The 21987-nt window shown below is 40.1% G+C and overlaps 1 protein-coding gene across 1 annotated transcript in view; it reads right to left on the reverse strand.

Moving 5' to 3' along the window:
• LOC113520729 (GATOR complex protein WDR24) overlaps positions 1-21987 on the reverse strand; it is a 31369-nt gene that overhangs the window by 1653 nt on the left and 7729 nt on the right. Inside the window, 12 exon segments of the mRNA XM_052897312.1 lie at positions 1000-1181; positions 1302-1343; positions 1346-1463; positions 2261-2363; positions 2739-2962; positions 8549-8745; positions 8929-9093; positions 9927-10072; positions 10151-10552; positions 11830-12026; positions 12354-12513; positions 12817-12905. Of these exon segments, the coding sequence (XP_052753272.1) occupies positions 1000-1181; positions 1302-1343; positions 1346-1463; positions 2261-2363; positions 2739-2962; positions 8549-8745; positions 8929-9093; positions 9927-10072; positions 10151-10552; positions 11830-12026; positions 12354-12513; positions 12817-12905 (2025 nt within the window).

Here is a 21987-nt window from a genome sequence, read left to right on the forward strand (position 1 = left end):
TTATTTTATACAAGTTTTTTGCAATAAGTACATATTTACATTTTTAGTATAATTGTTACATTTTCAAATTAAGAAATTTTATGGGGTACAGAAAAATGGTACGACACGTCACATGGGAAAGAGGGAGGGCGAAATATCTTCAAAAATCGCATCGTAATATTCGAACGTCCCATAACTGACGGAGTTATGAGGTAACAAACGAAAAAATCGAATTGAGAACACCTCCTTTTTTGAAGTCGGGTAAAAATTATAAAAAACAGATTGATGTATAATTTATTTGCATTATTTACAGCACACAAATAACAATAGATACATACCTATGCAAAAAAAATAAAATAAAAGAATACATATACAAAAAAAATGGAAAAACGTAAATTAGACAAGGTAAAAAATATAAAATTTTGCCAATCTAGCAGAAGATGCTCAGACGTAATGCTCACACTAATATAAACAAGTAGTTACTAAGAATAACCTTCAGTTTTATGTTTTCTCTCTTAATAAATAAAATAAATACTACATAATTGTGTAGTGAACTATGTTGTTTCATTTGTGATTTCAAGAAGTATGTAATTGGTAGATCGCACGGGGTTTCGTCAGTAAACAGTAGATCTTGGGTCTAGTCAAAACGGCCACCCCTGATGTATATCATATTCTATACAAAATGTGATGGTGTACTGTTCCTACTACTATTCGTGAGAAGATGTTACACAGTCACGTGAAGGCCTCTGATACGGCTTGCCGGATGGCGACTGTATATGCCTTTTGAAGCACGATAAAAATGGCGATCATTTTTCAATCCAACCATGAATTCAAAATTCCGAGGCTGGGATTTGATCTTTGAACCTCGAAACTGCAGACGTCCAACTGGACTTCCACCACTACAAGCTATGGTTGCATAGTCCAGCAGAAAAGTCTGGTTGAACTCCAGTAACTACAGTAATATTTAATGCATACTTTAGCTGCGTCTATTCCGCCGAAGTGGCGATATGCAGTTCTTACCTCGGATGGTCGGTTCAGGCGAGGGGCGCTGCGAGCGGGCGCGGCTGCCGCGGTCAGCCGAGCTGGCACTGGTGGCCGCAGCCGGCCGGGCACAGCTGGTGCTGCTCCAGCCAGCTCTTCATGTGCTGCAGGTGGCCGCCGTGCGAGCAGCCCTGGCACCACGCGTACAGCCCGCGCACCACCTGCCAAGTACCACATATCATGAATAGCATTTGAATGGTGACACTATCTATATAGTTTAAGACTCAAACAGCGTATGAATTAAAAACTATCTCGGCGAGTGTGCGTCGCTGGTGTGGTACCTCGTGGCAGACGGCGCACAGGTCGGGCGAGTGCCGCGGCGGGCAGCGGTCGCAGGGCGCACGAGGACGCGTGCGGCGGCCGCAGCCCCCGCAGCACGTCGCCACGCTCGTCGACTGCTGCGACAGCGACCACACGCTGCTCAGCCACGCGCACCGGATCACCTGCATCGCACGCCGCATTCAACGTTCAACAACGACAGAGCGAGACCGCTGCTCAGACTAATGTTGCCGTATCATCGAAATTAAAAACAATAAATAATTCCAAAAGTTATAATTAATGTAAATAAATAAATAAAAAAAATTGCCCAAAAAAAGCAGAACTAACATCCTCTTTTGAGTGACTAAAAGTAGCCAGATATAGTTAAAAAAAAAGAGGTCTAATTTGGCAACACTGTACCTAAAGACGATAATCGCATCCGAACAGATCATACACGTGCAACTGATCAATTTGTCTAGAAATCGTATCAGATTTACGAGATGCATTGAAGAAATCTAATGTTATCCAATCAAAAATCTAGCTAACATATGGACTATCAACATTTATACATCAACTTGTCACCACACCACAACATTTCAATTTCAAAACGATCGAGCAATCTAATTATCGATTCATAGAGTTTTTACAATTATAAGGACTAAAATAGAAAAAAATAAATATTTTAACTAATAAAAAACATTTAACTAAAAAAAAAGGTTAAAAAAAACAATAAATTTTAATTGAAATTTTCCCGCTATCGTTGACAATAGTTGAATTTGTTTTAAAACATTTTTACGGCTTTGAGTACTCATCTATTCGATGGTTGAGTCTTAGAGGGAATACACTGTCTAAAGTATTTAAATTCAAATAATATATTGCACGAATATGGGTACATAGATAAGGTGAAAATATTGTTTCTAAATGTATTATTCTACATATAAAGTGTAATGTAATACAAATATAATATTTAATGTCCACTCACCTCGGTGGCGACGTTCCACATTTTGTGACGCTGAAGCAGCTCGATGTACCCGAGCAACCACTGTTCCTGGAGGCTCTCGTCGATGTAAGGGAAAAGGTCACTCCTGCAGTAGAATTATATTTAGTTTAAATTATAAGGTAATTATACTAATGCTATTAGTTGAATCCATAATGACTCTATTGTGCCAATTTATCTCATTTTCATTTTTTGTTTAGCATTTAATTTAGTAGTATCTAACAATTAGCATCCTTATTTGATTTAAAAAATTTTCGCGTTATAAATAAATTCGTATTATCATAATAAATCCGGCGTGAAGGACTAAATTGTTAGGTACTGTAAGTTTTTATTATGTGGGCTGAATAGAATAGAAAAATGGTGAATAAACAGTCATAATGAAGTAATTGTCGATGATTTAGGGTATATACAATTAGGAACGTGACGATGTATTGAGAGTGTCGAGTAACTCTGGCAGCGGCACCTGTACTCCTGCAGCACGATCATGACGACGGCGGCGGTCTGCACGTCGCCCAGGTCGGCGTGGTGGCGCAGCGCCGCCGCCAGCAGCGGCGCCACGTCCAGCGGCACGCGCGCCGCCCGCCCGCCGCCCGCGCCGCCGCCCGCCGGCCCCGCGCCGCCGCCGCCGCCGCCCCGCATGCACAGCCCGCCCACTTCACCGCCTTCGCTCACCTCTATATCTTCCATCTGGCCGGTACAATAATATATCCTGAACTTTATTCCCGGAAGGAATGAAGTTATATCTTTAAAGACAGTAGTTTAAAATTATCAAAATTCAAAATTCAAAATTCAAAATTCAAAAATCATTTATTCATGTAGGACATTTTAGCCGCTTATGAACGTCAAATTTTTACATTATAATTTTATATTTACCCTACCGTCCAGTTCGGTATATAGATCCAATTGAGAAGAACTGGCAAGAAACTCAATTGAATTACTTTTTTTTTTTAAAGCCAGTTTATTTACAATGTATATTTATATAGGTGTCTATGTCTAACATTAAATGAAAATTCAGTGCATGAACAACTATTGCCATGCACACTCGTCATTCAAGTAATCGTTTAGTGAGTAATAGGCTTTGCTCAGTAAATATGATTTAACAGATGTTTTGAATTTATTTAAGGGTAATTCCAACATATCCTTTGGTATCTTATTGTAAATTTTTATACCTATTCCCATAAAAGACCTATTAACTTTTTCTAAACGATACTTGGGGACAGCAAGTTTGTCTTTAAATCTAGTATTAATATTATGAATATTGCTGTTTTTTGGAAATAAGTCAAGATTTTTATGAACATATAGAATATTTGAATATATAAATTGAGAAGCAACGGTGAGAATATTTGCCTCTTTGAATTTCTCTCTTAATGAGTCACGACTCTTCATACAGTAGATCGCTCGAACGGCACGTTTTTGTAATATGAATATATTCTTAATATCTGCCGCTTTTCCCCATAGTAATATTCCATAAGAGAGTAAACTATGAAAATAACTAAAATAGACTAATCTAGCAGTATCAGTATCAGTGTACTGTCTAACTTTACGCACGGCAAAAGCTGCTGAACTTAGTTTCGCTGCAAGGCTTTGAATTTGTGCACCCCATTGTGTTTTATTATCTAGTGTGATTCCTAGAAAGACAGTAGATTCTATAAATTCGAGAGATTCGTCATTTAATTTAATATTGCAATTAGTATTAAAACTTTTAGATAGAGAGAAATTAACACATTTTGTTTTTTTAGCGTTTAACATAAGATTGTTAGTTGTAAACCAGTGCAGGAGACGCCGCAAAGCACTATTTACATCGTCATAATTATTAGTCATTCTATTAACTTTAAAAATCAATGAAGTATCGTCTGCAAACAATACTATGCCGCATCTATCCTGCATGGCATATGGGAGATCATTAATGTAAACTAGGACTAAAAATGGACCGAGAATAGATCCTTGAGGTACACCCATTTGCACAAGTGACCCGTCAGACGTAGCGTTGCTAATCTTCACTTTCTGTATTCTATCAGATAGATAAGATTTTATTAAATTTAAAGCATTGTCTTTTACGCCATAAAAAGCAAGTTTTTTTAGCAATGTATTATGATCAACGCAATCAAAAGCCTTAGAAAGGTCACAAAAAACACCTATCACATCCATTTTAGTTTCCCATGCAGCAAATACGTGTCTAAGCAACTCTGCACCTGCGTCTGTAGTTGAACGACCTTTGGAAAAACCGAATTGACTATTGTGGATTAAATTATTTAAATTGAAATAACTGACAAGTTGCATAAGGATTATTTTTTCAAAAATTTTACTGAGTGCTGGGAGTATGGATATAGGTCTATAATTTATTGGGTCACTCCTATCTCCAGATTTAAAAAGCGGTATGATTTTACTAATTTTCATTATGTTAGGAAATTTACCTTCATCTATACATTTATTGAAAATAAAAGCAAGAGAGGGCGCAATAATTTCCATTATACTATCCAGTATTTTAACAGATATACCCCATAGATCCTCTGTTTTTTTATTATTAAGTTGTTTGAATATTTTCATTATTTCTACTGATGATGTATGTCTAAAGTTAAATACAGCTGATGACTTGCTAACATTGTCTGTTAGTAAAGTTTCAGCAGCAGACGGGGAAGATTTTAGAGCCTGTGTCGTAATTAATGGAATATTAGTAAAATAAGATTCGAATGTATGCGCGACCTCTGTGTCGGAATTTACCAATTTGTTATTAATATTTAAAGCTATTTTGCTATTTTGAAAATTAACTTTTCCAGTTTCGCTATTTATTACTTTCCAAGTGGCTTTTATTTTATCTTTAGATTTAGTTATTATTTTACCTAAATAGAGAGACTTAGCTGTATGACAAACCTTTTTAAATATTTTCGAATAAGATTTTACATGTTCATGAAATAAGGGATCGGATATATAGCTTCGTTTTTCGTAAAGTTCGTAAAGATTAGCCCTAGACTTATAAATACCAAACGTGGCCCAGTCACAAAACTTTGATTTTACACTAGTTGAAAATGTTTTTGTTTTAAATTCACTGCTAGCTTCATGTTCAATTAAATTAAAAATATGTTCACATACAATGTCCGGGTCATATTGAGGTACTATGACACTAGATATTTTATGTTCAATTTTATTTTTAAAACGTGCCAAATTCTTTTGTGTTATTTGTCTGCATGTAATTGTTTGAGTCCCTTTGGATCCCTTAGTTTCAATTATAACTTTTTGTCCGTAATGATCAGATCCAAGACAGTCGAAATTCATTTTCACCTTTACTTCACAATTACAAAAAACATTATCTATACAAGTGGCAGAATTTCCTGCGACCCTAGTGGGTTCTAAAAAAAGATTGTGCAAATTAAATGATTTAAATAAGTTAATCAATCTTAAGCTTATTGAGCATTCCGATAATAAATCAACATTAAAATCGCCACATACAAATAATGTTTTATTCCTCCGTGCGACTCGTCTCAATGCTTCCTCCATAGCCAGTTCAAAAGAATCAAAACAAGCCGATGGCGGACGATAAACGCAAATTATTATACAAGTAACTAATTCTACGCAAGATAGTTCAATTGTTTGCTCAATAGAAATATTTACAATGTCTTGACGGTTTTTATATTCTACATCATTTTTTAAAATAATAATTGACCCGCCATGAATGGCATTGTTCCTAGCAAAAAACTAGCTATATTATAATGTTCAAAAGGACAAATTATTTCATATTGTTTAAGCCAATGTTCTGTCAGACATAACACCCGTACATTGTTAGATTCTAAGAAAAGACTTAATTCTAATTCTTTGCTGGAGAAGCCACGAATATTTTGATGAATAATGACCATATCCTGTGGCTTAACCAATGTCGTAGATGTTAGTTTAAATTAACACATGTCACATTATTAGTATAATTACTAATATTACTAATTAAACCCGTTATACTACTTATAATGGGATCATAAATGTTATACGCTAGTAAACTAGCAATAGTCTTTTTTTGTTTTTTAGGAAGATAAAAATTACCTCCCGTCATATAATAATTTGTAACAAATTTGTTACTTTCAAAATAAAATATATCATTACAATGATATGTCATCGAATAAATTAAATTATTTATACTATAAATGAACTTATTCTGTTCATTAGTCAGGGATTGAGAGTAGGGAAATGCGCATAATAATATTTTACCTATACCAAGCTCCACTATATTATATAATGATTTTATTAAATTAACTATATCAGATTTACGCATATGCAAACAATTCCCTAACGCTATTACTAGGGTCGTGTGAATATCATATTTTTCATTTACTATATTTTTTATAATCTTATATATACCTGATCCCGGAAAACAATTATTTATTACTTGTTGCGAGAGGCAGTTCGATAATAAACTACCTAAATCCTTGCCAAATTCATCTGAATAAACAATTGTTCTCCTGATGGTTTCATGTACAGTGCTGCATTTATTTACTTTTGTACTGTTTCGTGTGGGTAAACATGAAACGTCTGGCTCCGTAACGGATGAGATATCAATGTTCAACTGATTATGGTGGGACGGTTGGATATAGTTATCAGACTCTGGTGAATTACAGTGACATCTATCCGCAAGAGAAACAAACCGCTCCATGTTGTAGTTACCTAATTTTATTAAATTATCCAACTGATCAGAATATTCATGTATTTCATTCTTAGCTGATTCGTATTTCAAAGATAAATTGGACAACGAGTTCTCTAATAGTTTAATTTTTTGTGATAATTCATCTATTTCTAAATCTTTGTTATATATTTTTTCTTTACAATTATTTAATTCTATTGATAAGTCAATTTTTTGCTTCCTAGTAATAATTGATTTTAAACACTTTTTATGACTTTTCACTAAATTTTCTGATTTTCGAATAAATTTATTTAATTTTACATATTTTTTTAACTTCTTACTACTATTAATAGGTACTTTATTAGGACTATAGGAGCTTGGTGTATTTGTCAAATCTATGGTCATAAGGGGCAGAGCAGATGTTTGATCACTAGTAGTATTTAACATTTCTGTATACAGATCCATGGTCTCGTTATAACTACTCAACCGCCTGTGATCCAACAAAGATTTATTTTGTGATTGAACTTCCTCAAGGTGCCGCTCTAGATGAGTGATTTTCTGCAATGCTGACTCATATGTGTCTCTGCACAGATCATATTTATTTACAATTTCTTGAAGTTTTTCTTTTTCGATATGTAGAACTTCAAAGTCTGAACTGATCTTCACTAGGTCATTCTTCAGAGCCACATATTTATCAGACATCAACTTAATTTCAATCTCACTTTCATCTCGTTCCTGTAATAAGGCCTTATTTAATTCATTGGATTTTTTTAACTCTAAGAGTGTCACCTTGAGCTTAGCATCAAGATCACATGCTCTGCGGGACATCATTTTCAATTATTATGTTAAATATCTACGAAACAAGACAACAATGAATATTATTCAATAGAAGAAATACAGTGTTGAAAGTGCGCTATTTCCCTTCAATAAAATAATACAATAAATAATTTAATAATAAATAAATAAATAAATATTGTTAGTAAAAACTTTAAATACCAATACTGTTACAAAAAAAATAATTAATCTTATATATTACCACTACAGTAAATATGTCTTAATTTGTCATATGATATCTAGCAATGGCTATGGATTACTAATATTGTATTGTTATTTAATAAAATACATAAGTTTAGTTTCGTACAGCTATTTGGAATATATTATCAATATGATAATAAATAAATTTTATGAGCTGTAATTATTGCAATAATATTTTATGTTAGTGGGTAGTTTTTTTTTTTTTTTCCTCTCAACAACAACCGATCTTCACTATCGAATATTTGACTTTAATATTATTGTTTATTTGTAAATGGATATAGTAATAGTGAAGTGTAATAACTGTATTTAATTATTAAAGGAGTCAATAGAAATCCAAGACTTCTATTGTAAATTACCAATACTTTGACAGTTGGCGGTCCCACAAATTTTGTAACGTAGATTTTTGTCACAAAGAAATCACAGATTTACACACCAACAACAATCGACGTTACTTATGACCAAAACTCACTGATTATATACACTATTATCGTTATTTCACAAGTAATAAATTAAAAACAATAAATAAATAAGAGCCAACTGACAAAGACTGTTATCGGCAGTGTTGCCAGAGAGAAAAAAAAAAATTCGTTTCAATGTCAGTGACCTTAACTTAAGTTATAAATCAACATTCATACCATGTTAACCGAAGATTGGTGGCTATAGGCCTTGTCATAGGGCGGCGCTGTCGAGTTGGAGCTGCTGGAGCCCCCGGGGGACGAGCCCGAGCCGCCGGGGGACACGGACGGGGCCACGCCCCCTCCCGCCCCCACGCCCACACTCATAGCGCCCACACCTCCCACACCTCCCACACCTCCCACACCTCCCCCGGCCCCTGTACACCGTGCACTTTGTAAAATTATGAATACTTTGAGACAAATATAAAGACTCATTAATATTATATAGCAGAATTCGAATCTCGTTTAATGTACTGAAAAAAGATAACATTTAATATGTTTATCATTGCAAAATTAATATATATTGACATAGCAAATTATAATATAAATCGTCCGCTGACCGTCGTCGTCGTGCGGCGGGTGCAGCAGCGCGGGCCCGGGCGGCGGCGGCGGCGCCGGCGGCGGCGGCGCGCTGCGCAGCGGGAAGGCCTCCTCGGGCAGCGTCCAGTCGGCCGCCTCCACGTCCACGTAGTGCGCCGACGCCGCCGACACCCAGCCCGCATTCTCTGCGCACGCGCAACCACGATAACGTTATTGTCCACCTTACTAGTCGAATTAATGGACACACTTCGAAGCAATTATAATTTTCAAAATTTTGAATATAATATGGTATACATCACGACCGTAACTAGATTGTGTTTGTGCGCTTATCATACATACATGAACGAGTTTGGTTAAAATATATACATATACAGGGTGGTATTTAAATGTCTGTATTCTCTTTAAAGGGATATAGTATTAACATATATACGTTACAGTAATGACAGAATTTCATGTCACATTTTTTACATTTACATTTTACGGGAAAATTATGGTTTATTTACGAAGCTAGCAATACAGTATTAATTTTTATCCAATTAAATACATTGTCCATTTAACATAGATCAATATGACCATTTACAGAATGTAATTTAAATTAATATTTCCGAAGATATTACAAATTTAAAATGTAGGGACATAGCGGTGCAGCGGTACCGGCCCGGCCGGCGGCGCGTGCCGGATAATATAATAGCGCGTCGAAGGCCGCGCTTCGTCCTATAGCACTTTATCATGTTTGTATTGTCTAATGACAAAAAAAGCTATAAACGTTGTTTATAAGGACATTCTGTAGTAGGTAGGTATATTTAGTATCAGCAAAGCCGGGACGGGTCGCCAGTAATGTATATATTTAATATGCCTCGTAGCAGAGGATGCTGATAATTTGGTACAGATTATCAGCATATCATAGTCGGGAAAATCAGTCGTATTTTTGAGTCGTTTGTAAGCAGTGGAAGGGAGAGATCTATTGTAAACATATATGATAAAAAAATATAGCCGCAGAGAACAATACGAGTAGTACCGTCACCATCGTGGTCGCGCAGCTGCTTAGCGTACTTGGCGGGCGGTATGTAGATGCTGAGGGTGGGCATGCCCAGCACGCCGCTGTTGTGGAACTGCGTCTCCGCCCACTCCTCGACCTCTTCCAGCGGCTCCTCGTCCGCAGTGCTGCGGGGCACGAGCTCGTATTACTTCGCTGAACGTGAGCGGTGTATTTGCAGGGGGAGGAGGCGACGGCCGTAGTACCTGTCGGAGGGCGGGTGCGCGGGCGGCGGCGAGGGCGGGCGCGGGCGCGGGTGTGGCGTGTGCGGCGGCGGCGGCGGCGCGGACGGCGCGGACGGCGCGGGCGGCGCGGGCGCGCGCGCGGCGGCGGCGCGGGCGGCGCACAGCGCGCGCGCCGCGTCCCACACGAGCGCGGCGAGCGGGCGGCGCTGCGCGCGCGCGGCGGCGGCGTTGTGCGCGGCGCAGGCGGCCGGCGCGCCGCGCAGCCGGTAGCGCGCCGCGCAGCGCAGCAGCGCGCCGTGCGCCGCGTCGCCGCCGCCGCGCGCGCCGTGCCGCGCCAGCGCCGCCGCCGCGCCGCTCGGGAACGCGCGCTCCAGCGCCGCCTGCGCCGCCGCGCCCAGCGACCCCGCCGTCGGCTGCTTGCGCCTGCGCACGACACACACCATGCACTTTTGCCATCTCATAAACAGTTCATTGATCCTTTTACTAGAAAAAGCATAGGACCAAGAATCAATAAACTCTTTGAAGACGGCTTGAACTACCGCATCGGAGTTGAATTTTTTTCATTATAAAGAGTTGTCCTAATTCCGGAAAAAATAGTCATTTGTTGGATCCGGTAAATGTAAGGTCCGGAAAGTCGACATATCAAATGTCGACATTCCAATTGTAGCTCATCTAACATAGTGGTTGTTTGTTGTACAATGTGTGGTCTTGCGTTGTCGTGAAGCAGCAGTGACCTAAAGCGATTGACCAATCTCGATTATTCAGCAGCTAGTTCTTCCTTCATGGTTTCCAGTTACTGACAATACATATCTGCCGTAATCGTTTGGCTAGATTTTAGAAAGCTATAGTAAACGACACCGGCACTAGTCCACCAAACACTCACAAGTAACTTTTTCTAAGTCAATTGTCGTTTGGGGCAGGATTTTGATTTAATCTCCAGGGTTCAGCTATTGCGACGAGCACTTTTGGTTATCGTACAGTATCCACTTTTAGTCACAACTTTTCGATTTAAAATCCCTTCATTATTGTGTCGGTTAAGCAAAATAACATAATAGTCGACGCGTGTTTGCAAGTTCGATTCACTCAATTCATGAGGTACCCATCGTTAAAGTTTTTTTACTTTCCCGATTTGCTTCAAGTAGATTAATATAGTTCATCACTTACCCCGAAGCCTGCAGCGATTTCTGAAGTGCTTTGTGATGGATCCGCGTCCACAATAGCATTTAATTCTCCATTTTCCATTTTGGTCTCCGGCCGTCCACGGGATTGGTTCAGAAGGTCGAAATTTCCAGAGCGAAAACGTTGAAATCAAAATCGTACCGTGCTTTCTTTTGCGACACCAGCACCGTACAAATCATTAATCCTTCGAACTGTTTTTGCAGCACTGGTGTCATGGTGGAATTCGTACTCGCAAATATATCGATATGTCATGTTTTCCATTGTGCGATAATAAGCGACGCCAAGGAAAGTAATAATTAGGAAAAAACAAATGAATGACTGTTTTCAAAACTCAAATGTACCAGCTAAATGGATTTATAAATTTGGAATTCTTAACCAGAGAGGAGATATTTCAGATCAAAGTGGTCAGTACGACAAAACGCTAATTTCACATGTAAGGAGCTAATATTAAAGTTCCTAGACTAAGCTATTCTATATGCCGGTGAGTAGACCGGAAGCTGGTCCGGAGCGGGAGTACGTACCCGAGGCCGGGCGGGGGCGGCGGAGGCGGCGCGGGCGGGCGCGCCAGCTGCTGCGGCGGCGCCAGGGCGGGCGGCAGGGGCCGCTCGGGCGTCGCGTGCGCCACCTCGCCGCGCGCCGACACGCACACGCCCTGCGGGTTGGCCCACAGCACCGGGTGCGCCGCCTCCGTGAACCGGTGCCGGTACAGGCTGCAGTCCTACCACCACGGATTATCCTCGTGCAAGTTCCAATAAATTTGTAACAGTACAATAAATTGAATCTGAACATTGTAAATTATTAATAAAATTTGTCTGTATGTAAAAAAAAATGTTTTAATGATTTCTTCATACATAAAATAGTAAAAATCTAGCAATACACCTTACTTTATATTAATAATGTCAAATTCGATTTCAAATTGTATAAATTTAAAATATATTTTTTTTTAAAGTAATGCAAATCTGATGAAAGCTTGCAGGATGCAAAGGGGGTTTATAAGAGATAGAAGGGACTCCGAGAGGGGCAGAAGATTGCGGAGGGCACCGACCCTGCTGGTGGAGAGGAAGGCATGTGGCGTGGCGAGCCAAGCAATGGCGGTGGTGACGTCGCGGTGCTCGGCGAAAGTGGCGAGCGGCACGTGCGGCCGCCGCACGTCCCACACGTGGACCGCGCAGTCCAGCACCAGTGCACACGACGCCACCTGGTATCTGCGCCACACAATACATTGAACAAAGAAATGCTGGTGTCTAAGTGACAACCAAATGGTATCCTAACCTTGAAGTGAACGGCCCTCCTTACCCCCTTAAGCCGAACCTGGATCGGTCATACTTTAATTCGTGATGTGAACGTTTTCTTGTTCTCTTTTTTGTTTCTCTTCAATAAAATATTCTAAATATTAAAATAAAACAGGGAATAATCAAAACGCAGTCCTATCTCCGCGTCGGTCTAAGCTCGCATAGAATTTGCAATTGTCTGAACAATAGAAATAAGGTCTCAATTCAATAACTCACTTCCTCTGCGGCCTCCACTTGACGTGACCCACTGATGCTATTGTGTATATCGTGTGCTCCAGATTTGGTTTCGCGTGGACGTCCCATACCTTCAAACATATAAACAGCTTCATTATCTTCCTATTTCCTTGTCATCACTGTCCACTGCTGAACATAAACCTCCCCTTGGGGGGTTTTGCCAGTAGTTACCACGCTTGGCAGGCGGATTGGCAACTGCAGGTAGACTTTAGAGAAGTTTTAAAAGGGATGCTGCTGCCCATCTCCCGCCTTCGGGAAAGGAAGGGGTGGCCTATTCTATGCCGGGACCACACGTCAGTAGGGATAATATTTATTCTATTATATGTATCACATCTCCCACATTAAGAACTAACAAAATTTTTCATCGTGCTTCCCACCAAATTGTTTATAATTACTCCTCTCCATCCAAAGGTTGCCTGGAAGAGATCGCTCTTAGCGATGAAGCCTCCTATTGTTTTCTCACTGTGATTATTTCTTGTAATTATTTATATTTATAATAAGTTTACTATTGTAATCTTTTGGAGGAAACAATAAAGAGTATCTATCTATCTATCCCTCTCATGTATTTTAAAGACTCACAGAAAATTCTATATTATCTGTGGGGCTGTTCATATTTATAAGCGACGATTACCACTTTTTGTCACATCTATTATCGACTCCTAAATTCATTTCTTATAGTCTGTAAGAGACAAGTCTATATTAAATCGTCAATTTTTTTTAATGGATGACAATGGAATGGTAACCCCCGCCTGCGCTAACGGTATACACCGGCGGGGCACCAGTGAGGGGTAATAAGTGAAAATGAAAGAGCAGGTCAGTTAGCCCATCGTGATCAATACACCTGTAATTCAGCACGATGGTTTCCAGGGGGGACCATGTGAAGGTCGACCTGTCAGGGTATATTGCTAGCAATGAGACTGGTAGTCCGCATTACTAGTCTATATTAAATCGCCAATGGTTTTTTTTAATGGATGATAATGGAATGGTAACCCCGCCTGCACTATCGGTAGAAGTTGGCGGGGCACCAGTGAGGGATGATAGGTGAGGATGAAAAAAGACAGGTCAGTTAGCTCATCGCGATGAACACACTTGGAACTCAGCACGATGGTTTCCAGGGGGACCACGGGGAGGTCGAACTTGGGTATATTGCTAGCAATAGAGCTCTTAGTTTCCATTACTAACAATCCCCCTCCCCCCAATGGCCAATGGTAGACTGATGTGGTGATTCACATGCGATCCGGTTTAGAACAATCATGACATAACAATTTGGCATATATTACATCCAAGTGTCGTGATAAGCCGAACACGTGACACCGGTGTCGCGTCTGCTGAGAGTTATCGCGCTGACCCACATTTGCAAACTAGATATTGTCATAAATACATTTGAAACTAGCTATTTGCTATTACAAGTTCGTATTTAGGTTTTAACGCTTTACTTAATGATGTTGATATCATTAATGAACGCCCAAGCACTTTTAAAAAGCTAATCTCTAAAAGATTCACGTAATTTTTAACTGTTCTTGTTTGCTTCAGCTATTTGTATTATATTTGAATTGAAACTGTGGTAAATTTGCCACCAACACCGTTTGGTGGCAAATTTACTCAATGTTTTCTTTGATTAATATTATGTATTATTATATATTTTGTCACTGTTAGTTTTCCCAAATAAATAAATAAAAAAAAAAACAACTCGGTCATGATTATGTTATGCCAATGGAGTGGGCCACTCCTTCCTTTCCTATAGATGTCGTAAGAGGCGAATAAAGGAACTTCATAGTGAAGTGATGAGCAACAGCGTCCCTCTTAAAACACCACCGAAGCCTAACTACAGTTGCCACCTTGCCTAAGCGTGGCAACTACTAGAACCCCCCCCCCCCCTATTGGGGAGGCTATGTTTAGCGATGAACAGTTAATTTGTTATTGGTTGATACAAAAAATGTTGCCAAATTCGGTGCGACATTGTTTTGTCTACACGTAGACATGAAATCTTTGTCAATTGTTGTATTTTAAGAGCACTGGCAGGTTCTAGATTAAAATCAATATAATTAACCAGAGGGAGACTTTGTACAAAAGTCCATTCGTGTTTCAAACGTGAAGCAGTTGTGTTTGCATTGCTGTGTTTCGGTTTGAAGGGTGGGATATGGCGTGAATTTACTGGGTACAGAGGAATAACACGTGAGTCCTCAGGAATGGCAACGCTTATATAGGGGGTATCATGGGCGAAACAGTATACTCTGTTATGTCCATGGTACTGCTCGTGTCTATAGGCGACGGTTACCACTTTCCATCAGGTGGGCCGTCAGCTTGTTTGTCATTCTAAGTTGCATAAAAAAAATATTGAGATTAGATTTAAGAGTAGGTTGTGATATAACGGAAATAAGGAAAAATACAATATTATCTCAGTTAATAATTGTTTTTTACAACTTTCCTGAAGTAAACTAGGAGGCGCTAGACAAACTAAATTTGAGAAATTATGTACAAATCGTCATAGTCGTAGAATACTGACGGATCTATATATGTAATATTTGTCAGATCCGTCAGTATTCTACGACTGTGACGGAATACTCTACCACAGATAATATAATACTATACTAGTACAGATAGATCATCTTGAACAAATAAGTGAAAAGCTCAAAGTCGGTTTATTCTTCGGCTTAATATTTAGTTGTTCATATGTGCGCTAGATGCCGCTACTTTCTTAGTCGCTCGCCAGCTCAAGCTAATAAATTAATTTACCGATGACTACTAATTGCGTAAGCAACTTATAGATGGCGTCAATCTCTGTGGCGTTTGCGTATTGTTGTGGAATATTCTATCCATACATATAAATAATAATTGCCTATCTAATTGAATCGTTTCGGCGGTCTCGTCTTGCGTTTATACATATATAGTTCAATAGGTAAGTATTGCACGAGACTGCGTCGGAGTTTAAATAGCTTGCTTTACATGAATCGTAATACGATTTACTTTACGGAACTCTCCGAATGTGTAAGGTTTTTTTTTTCTTATAAATAGATAAGTACTTAGTATACTCGTGTTATCATATCGTTCTATATTTGTCATTTCTGAACTAATTTAGTTTAATTCAATATGCTTTATGTATTATTGCGTTCAATGCATGTAAATTTTGTGATAGGTAAAGCGTTTTTGTGGAACAAAATGTAAGTACTGTGTGAGGATGATGACGATGAAATCAGTCACTTTTAATGGAATAGTAACCTACCACCGTTTGCGTTGTTGGTATATACTAGTAGAGTACTTACCAGTTAACGTATAATATACAAGGGTAAAGTCAAATCAGACGGCGCGTCATGATTAATTCACCAGGAATAAAACACGAAATAATATACCCTGTCAATGTCGACCTTTTTAAACGGTTTTATTTAGCTCGACCTGTACGGTATTTATTTATTTGGGTCAAAATTAGAAATTAGAATTTAAGCACCTTCCCGTTGTCAGATTGATCTGAAATTTGGTACACACATTTAATTTAGATGACAATACAATATAATAAAATCAATAACATTATAAATCTAAGATGGCCGCCGATACAAAATGGCGGATTACATATTTTTCCTTAACCCCGCAATATGGGTATCAAATGAAAGGGCTACACTAGTAAAATACGACGATTATGTCAAAATTTAAAATTCAAGATGGACGCCGTTCCAATATGGCGGACTAGGTACATATTTTTCCACAACCACCACAATATGGGTATCAAATAATAGGACTACACTGAGACACCCAGACACTAGACACTCGGACACTAGACACTCGGACACTAGACACTCGGACACTAGACACTCAGACGCTAGACCCTCAGACACTAGACACTCAGACACCCAGACCCTACAGCAAAAATACAGCAAAACACACAGACACTAGACACTCGGATACAAGACACTCAGACACTAGACACTCGGACACTAGACACTCAGACGCTAGACACTCGACACTCGACACTCAACACTCAGACACTAAACACCAGACACTAGACACTCAGACACTCGACACTCAGACACTAGACACTAGACACTAGACACTCGACACTAGACACTCGACACTCGACACTCGACACTCAGACACTAAACACTAGACACTAGACACTCAGACACTCGACACTCAGACACTAGACACTCGACACACGACACTCGACACTCAGATACTAAACACTAGACACTAGACACTCAGACACCTAGACACTAGACACTCAGACACCTAGACACTAGACACTCAGACACTGGACACTCGGATACAAGACACTCAGACACTCGACACTCAGACACTAAACACCAGACACTAGACACTCAGATACTCGACACTCGACGACACTCGACACTCGACACTCAGACACTAAACACTAGACACTAGACACTCAGACACTCGACACTCAGACACTAGACACTCGACACTCGACACTCGACACTCGACACTCAAATACTAAACACTAGACACTAGACACTCCGACACTCGGATACAAGACACTCAGACACTAGACTCTCAGACACTTGACACTCAGACACCCAGACACTAGACACTCAGACACTAGACACTCGAAACTCGACACTCGACACTTGACACTCGACACTCGATACTCGACACTCGACACTTAGACACAAGACACTCAGACACTAGACACTCAGACACTAGACACTCGGATACAAGACACTCAGACACTAGACTCTCAGACACTTGACACTCAGACACCCAGACGTTAGACACTCGACACTCGACACTCGACACTTAGACACTAGACACTCGGATACAAGACACTCAGACACTAGACTCTCAGACACTTGACACTCAGACACCCAGACACTAGACACTCAGACACTAGACACTCGAAACTCGACACTCGACACTCGACACTTAGACACAAGACACTCAGACACTAGACACTCGGATACAAGACACTCAGACACTAGACTCTCAGACACTTGACACTCAGACACCCAGACGTTAGACACTCGACACTCGACACTTAGACACTAGACACTCGGATACAAGACACTCAGACACTAGACTCTCAGACACCCAGACGTTAGACACTCGACACTCGACACTTAGACACTAGACACTCGGATACAAGACACTCAGACACTCGACACTCGACACTCGACACTCAGACACTAGACACTCAGACACTAGACACTCGACACTCGACACTTGACACTCGACACTCGACATTCAGACACTCAGACACTAGACACTCAGACACTAGACACTCAGACAATCAGACACTAGACACTCAGACACTAGACACTCAGACACTCGACACTCGGACACTAGACACTCAGACACTCGACACTCAGACACTAAACACCAGACACTAGACACTCAGATACTCGACACTCGACGACACTCGACACTCGACACTCAGACACTAAACACTAGACACTAGACACTCAGACACTCGACACTCAGACACTAGACACTCGACACTCGACACTCGACACTCAAATACTAAACACTAGACACTAGACACTCCGACACTCGGATACAAGACACTCAGACACTAGACTCTCAGACACTTGACACTCAGACACCCAGACACTAGACACTCAGACACTAGACACTCGAAACTCGACACTCGACACTTGACACTCGACACTCGATACTCGACACTCGACACTTAGACACAAGACACTCAGACACTAGACACTCGGATACAAGACACTCAGACACTAGACTCTCAGACACTTGACACTCAGACACCCAGACGTTAGACACTCGACACTCGACACTCGACACTTAGACACTAGACACTCGGATACAAGACACTCAGACACTAGACTCTCAGACACTTGACACTCAGACACCCAGACACTAGACACTCAGACACTAGACACTCGAAACTCGACACTCGACACTCGACACTTAGACACAAGACACTCAGACACTAGACACTCGGATACAAGACACTCAGACACTAGACTCTCAGACACTTGACACTCAGACACCCAGACGTTAGACACTCGACACTCGACACTTAGACACTAGACACTCGGATACAAGACACTCAGACACTAGACTCTCAGACACCCAGACGTTAGACACTCGACACTCGACACTTAGACACTAGACACTCGGATACAAGACACTCAGACACTCGACACTCGACACTCGACACTCAGACACTAGACACTCGACACTCGACACTTGACACTCGACACTCGACATTCAGACACTCAGACACTAGACACTCAGACACTAGACACTCAGACAATCAGACACTAGACACTCAGACACTAGACACTCAGACACTCGACACTCGGACACTAGACACTCAGACACTAGACACTCGGACACTCAGACACTGGACACTCAGACACACAGACACTAGACACTCGGACACTAGACACTCAGACACTAGACACTCGGACACTCAGACACTGGACACTCTGACACTAGACACTTGGACACTAGACACTCAGACACTAGACACTCAGACACTGGACACTCAGACACACAGACACTAGACACTCGGACACTCAGACACTAGACACTCGGATACAAGACACTCAGACACTAGACTCTCAGACACTCAGACACTAGACACTCAGACACTAGACACTCAGACACTCAGACACTCAGACACTAGACACTCAGACACTAGACAATCAGACACCCAGACACTAGACATACAGACACTAGACACTCGGATGCAAGACACTCAGACACTAGACTCTCAGACACCCAGACACTACACACTCGGACACTCGACACTCAGACACTAAACACTAGACACTCAGACACAAGACACTCAGACACTAGACACACATCTCACCAGATGGATGGTGATGATGTGGTCTTAGACGAAGCTTGTGGACCCGAGAATAGCCTATTCACAATTGCTTTAAATTAGTTGTGATTATTTTTTAAACGGTTTTTATTAATTATTATTAAACGGTTTTATTTAGCTCGACCTGTACGGTATTTATTTATTTGGGTCAAAATTAGAAATTAGAATTTAAGCACCTTCCCGTTGTCAGATTGATCTGAAATTTGGTACACACATTTAATTTAGATGACAATACAATATAATAAAATCAATAACATTATAAATCTAAGATGGCCGCCGATACAAAATGGCGGATTACATATTTTTCCTTAACCCCCGCAATATGGGTATCAAATGAAAGGGCTATACTAGTAAAACACGATGATTATGTCAAAATTAAAATTCAAGATGGAAGCCGTTCCAATATGGCGGACTAGGTACATATTTTTCCACAACCACCACAATATGGGTATCAAATAATATGACTACACTGCAGAATACTGTCATTATGTCAAAATATCAAATTCAAGATGGACGCTGTTACAAAATGGCGTATTAGGTGGGGGCATGATTAGTCGTATCGAGAACAGTTGCGTCTAAGATTGTGTGACGTTAGAGGGGCAGATAAAAAAAAATAGGTAATTAGATACCTCGTTAGTAAGTGGTAGTTATACCACCCAAGTTAAGGTAATAGGTTAAAACGTGCCGAGGACTGTATGGCATTAGGGTGGATAAAAATGTAATGTCGTAAGCGCTTCCCCCTCAAGATTGGGCGCATCTTGTTGTATATTAAGCCTTGCCCCTTTACTGGACTGCAGGGGGGGGGGGTCGACCGTCAAAATGCCCCTTAATCGTGGGAACAACATGGTAACAATAAACAAAAAATACCAACAAATATAAATAAGACTGGAGGCTTACCATCAGTACTTGAAATATTTGTAGGTGCAAAAGTAATGTTGCGGTCCAACATTGACGTTACAAAAGGATTGGTAAATGACGCTATAGGCCACATTACAGAAATTTTTTGGCCTCAGTTCCGTCGAACCCAAATGTACTAAACAGATATATCATCAGTTTTAATTGACTTTGGCACAGACGGCATGCACGTTATTTACCCTAAAGCCATACAGTTTCCAGCAAAATTCAATTATGGTACGGCTGAAAAGGATGTTGCCCTTAGTTTTGTCATGAGCATTCACCGTCCATAAAATGCAGGGCAGCACCGTCGACTATGCAGTAGTATATTTGGCCTCAAAATGGTTTGAGGAAGGACAAGCATACGTGGCTCTAAGTCGAGTCAAGTCTCTGGAAGGGCTATGTATTGAGGAATTAGATTGTACTAAATTATCAGGTAAGAAACCATGTAATAATGATGCACTGAATGAATTAAATAGAATGAGGAATATTCGGTAAACAATTTCACTAAATACTAAAAACAAGAAAATAAAAATCGGTAAAAAAACTTTTAAGTTAAACGGTTTTATTTTATGTGCACTGAAAACTACAAAATAAATAAATAGTTACTTACCTATCAACCTACGTAGGTGATCTCGGTCATTAATATCTCTGATGGTAGTGGTTGTCATAACATGAACCATGTCAGCGGCCGAAAGGCAGTTCATGAGAGAACACTAATACCAGGGTTTGCTTGGTAGGTAAACTAAGCAGCCCACACTATAACAAGTAGGTATTTTGACCTTCTAGTTCAGAAATATTTTAGTACTAGGCAGAATAGCTTTTAGGCATATTAGACTAAAATAAAAACGTGGGGCCCATTAACTATTTCTGTATTATTTTATATTATACTAAGTGTGGATTGCATCGACTTATTATAATCGTCATCATCATCATCCTAGCGGTTTATCCCGGTCGCATCCGAAACCTCATAGCTCCGGAGTCCAGGGTCCGCTGAATCGACTTACTATAATCGTAACTGGAGGTTTTGACCATCAATAACCAGCCGTTACGGCTTCACCAGCGAACGCCGAGCTCATGATCTACCAAAGTATAAGATATGCTCTGCTATAGGTATGATTTCAGAGGGGCCCCACGTTTTTATTTTAGTCTAATATGCCTAAAAGCTATTCTGCCTAGTACTAAAATATTTCTGAACTAGAAGGTCAAAATACCTACTTGTTATAGTGTGGGCTGCTTAGTTTACCTACCAAGCAAACCCTGGTATTAGTGTTCTCTCATGAACTGCCTTTCGGCCGCTGACATGGTTCATGTTATGACAACCACTACCATCAGAGATATTAATGACCGAGATCACCTACGTAGGTTGATAGGTAAGTAACTATTTATTTATTTTGTAGTTTTCAGTGCACATAAAATAAAACCGTTTAACTTAAAAGTTTTTTTACCGATTT

This window comes from Galleria mellonella, unplaced genomic scaffold, assembly GCF_026898425.1.
Source record: "Galleria mellonella isolate WM207_F2 unplaced genomic scaffold, CSIRO_AGI_GalMel_v1 utg36, whole genome shotgun sequence".
Lineage (NCBI taxonomy): Eukaryota > Metazoa > Arthropoda > Insecta > Lepidoptera > Pyralidae > Galleria > Galleria mellonella.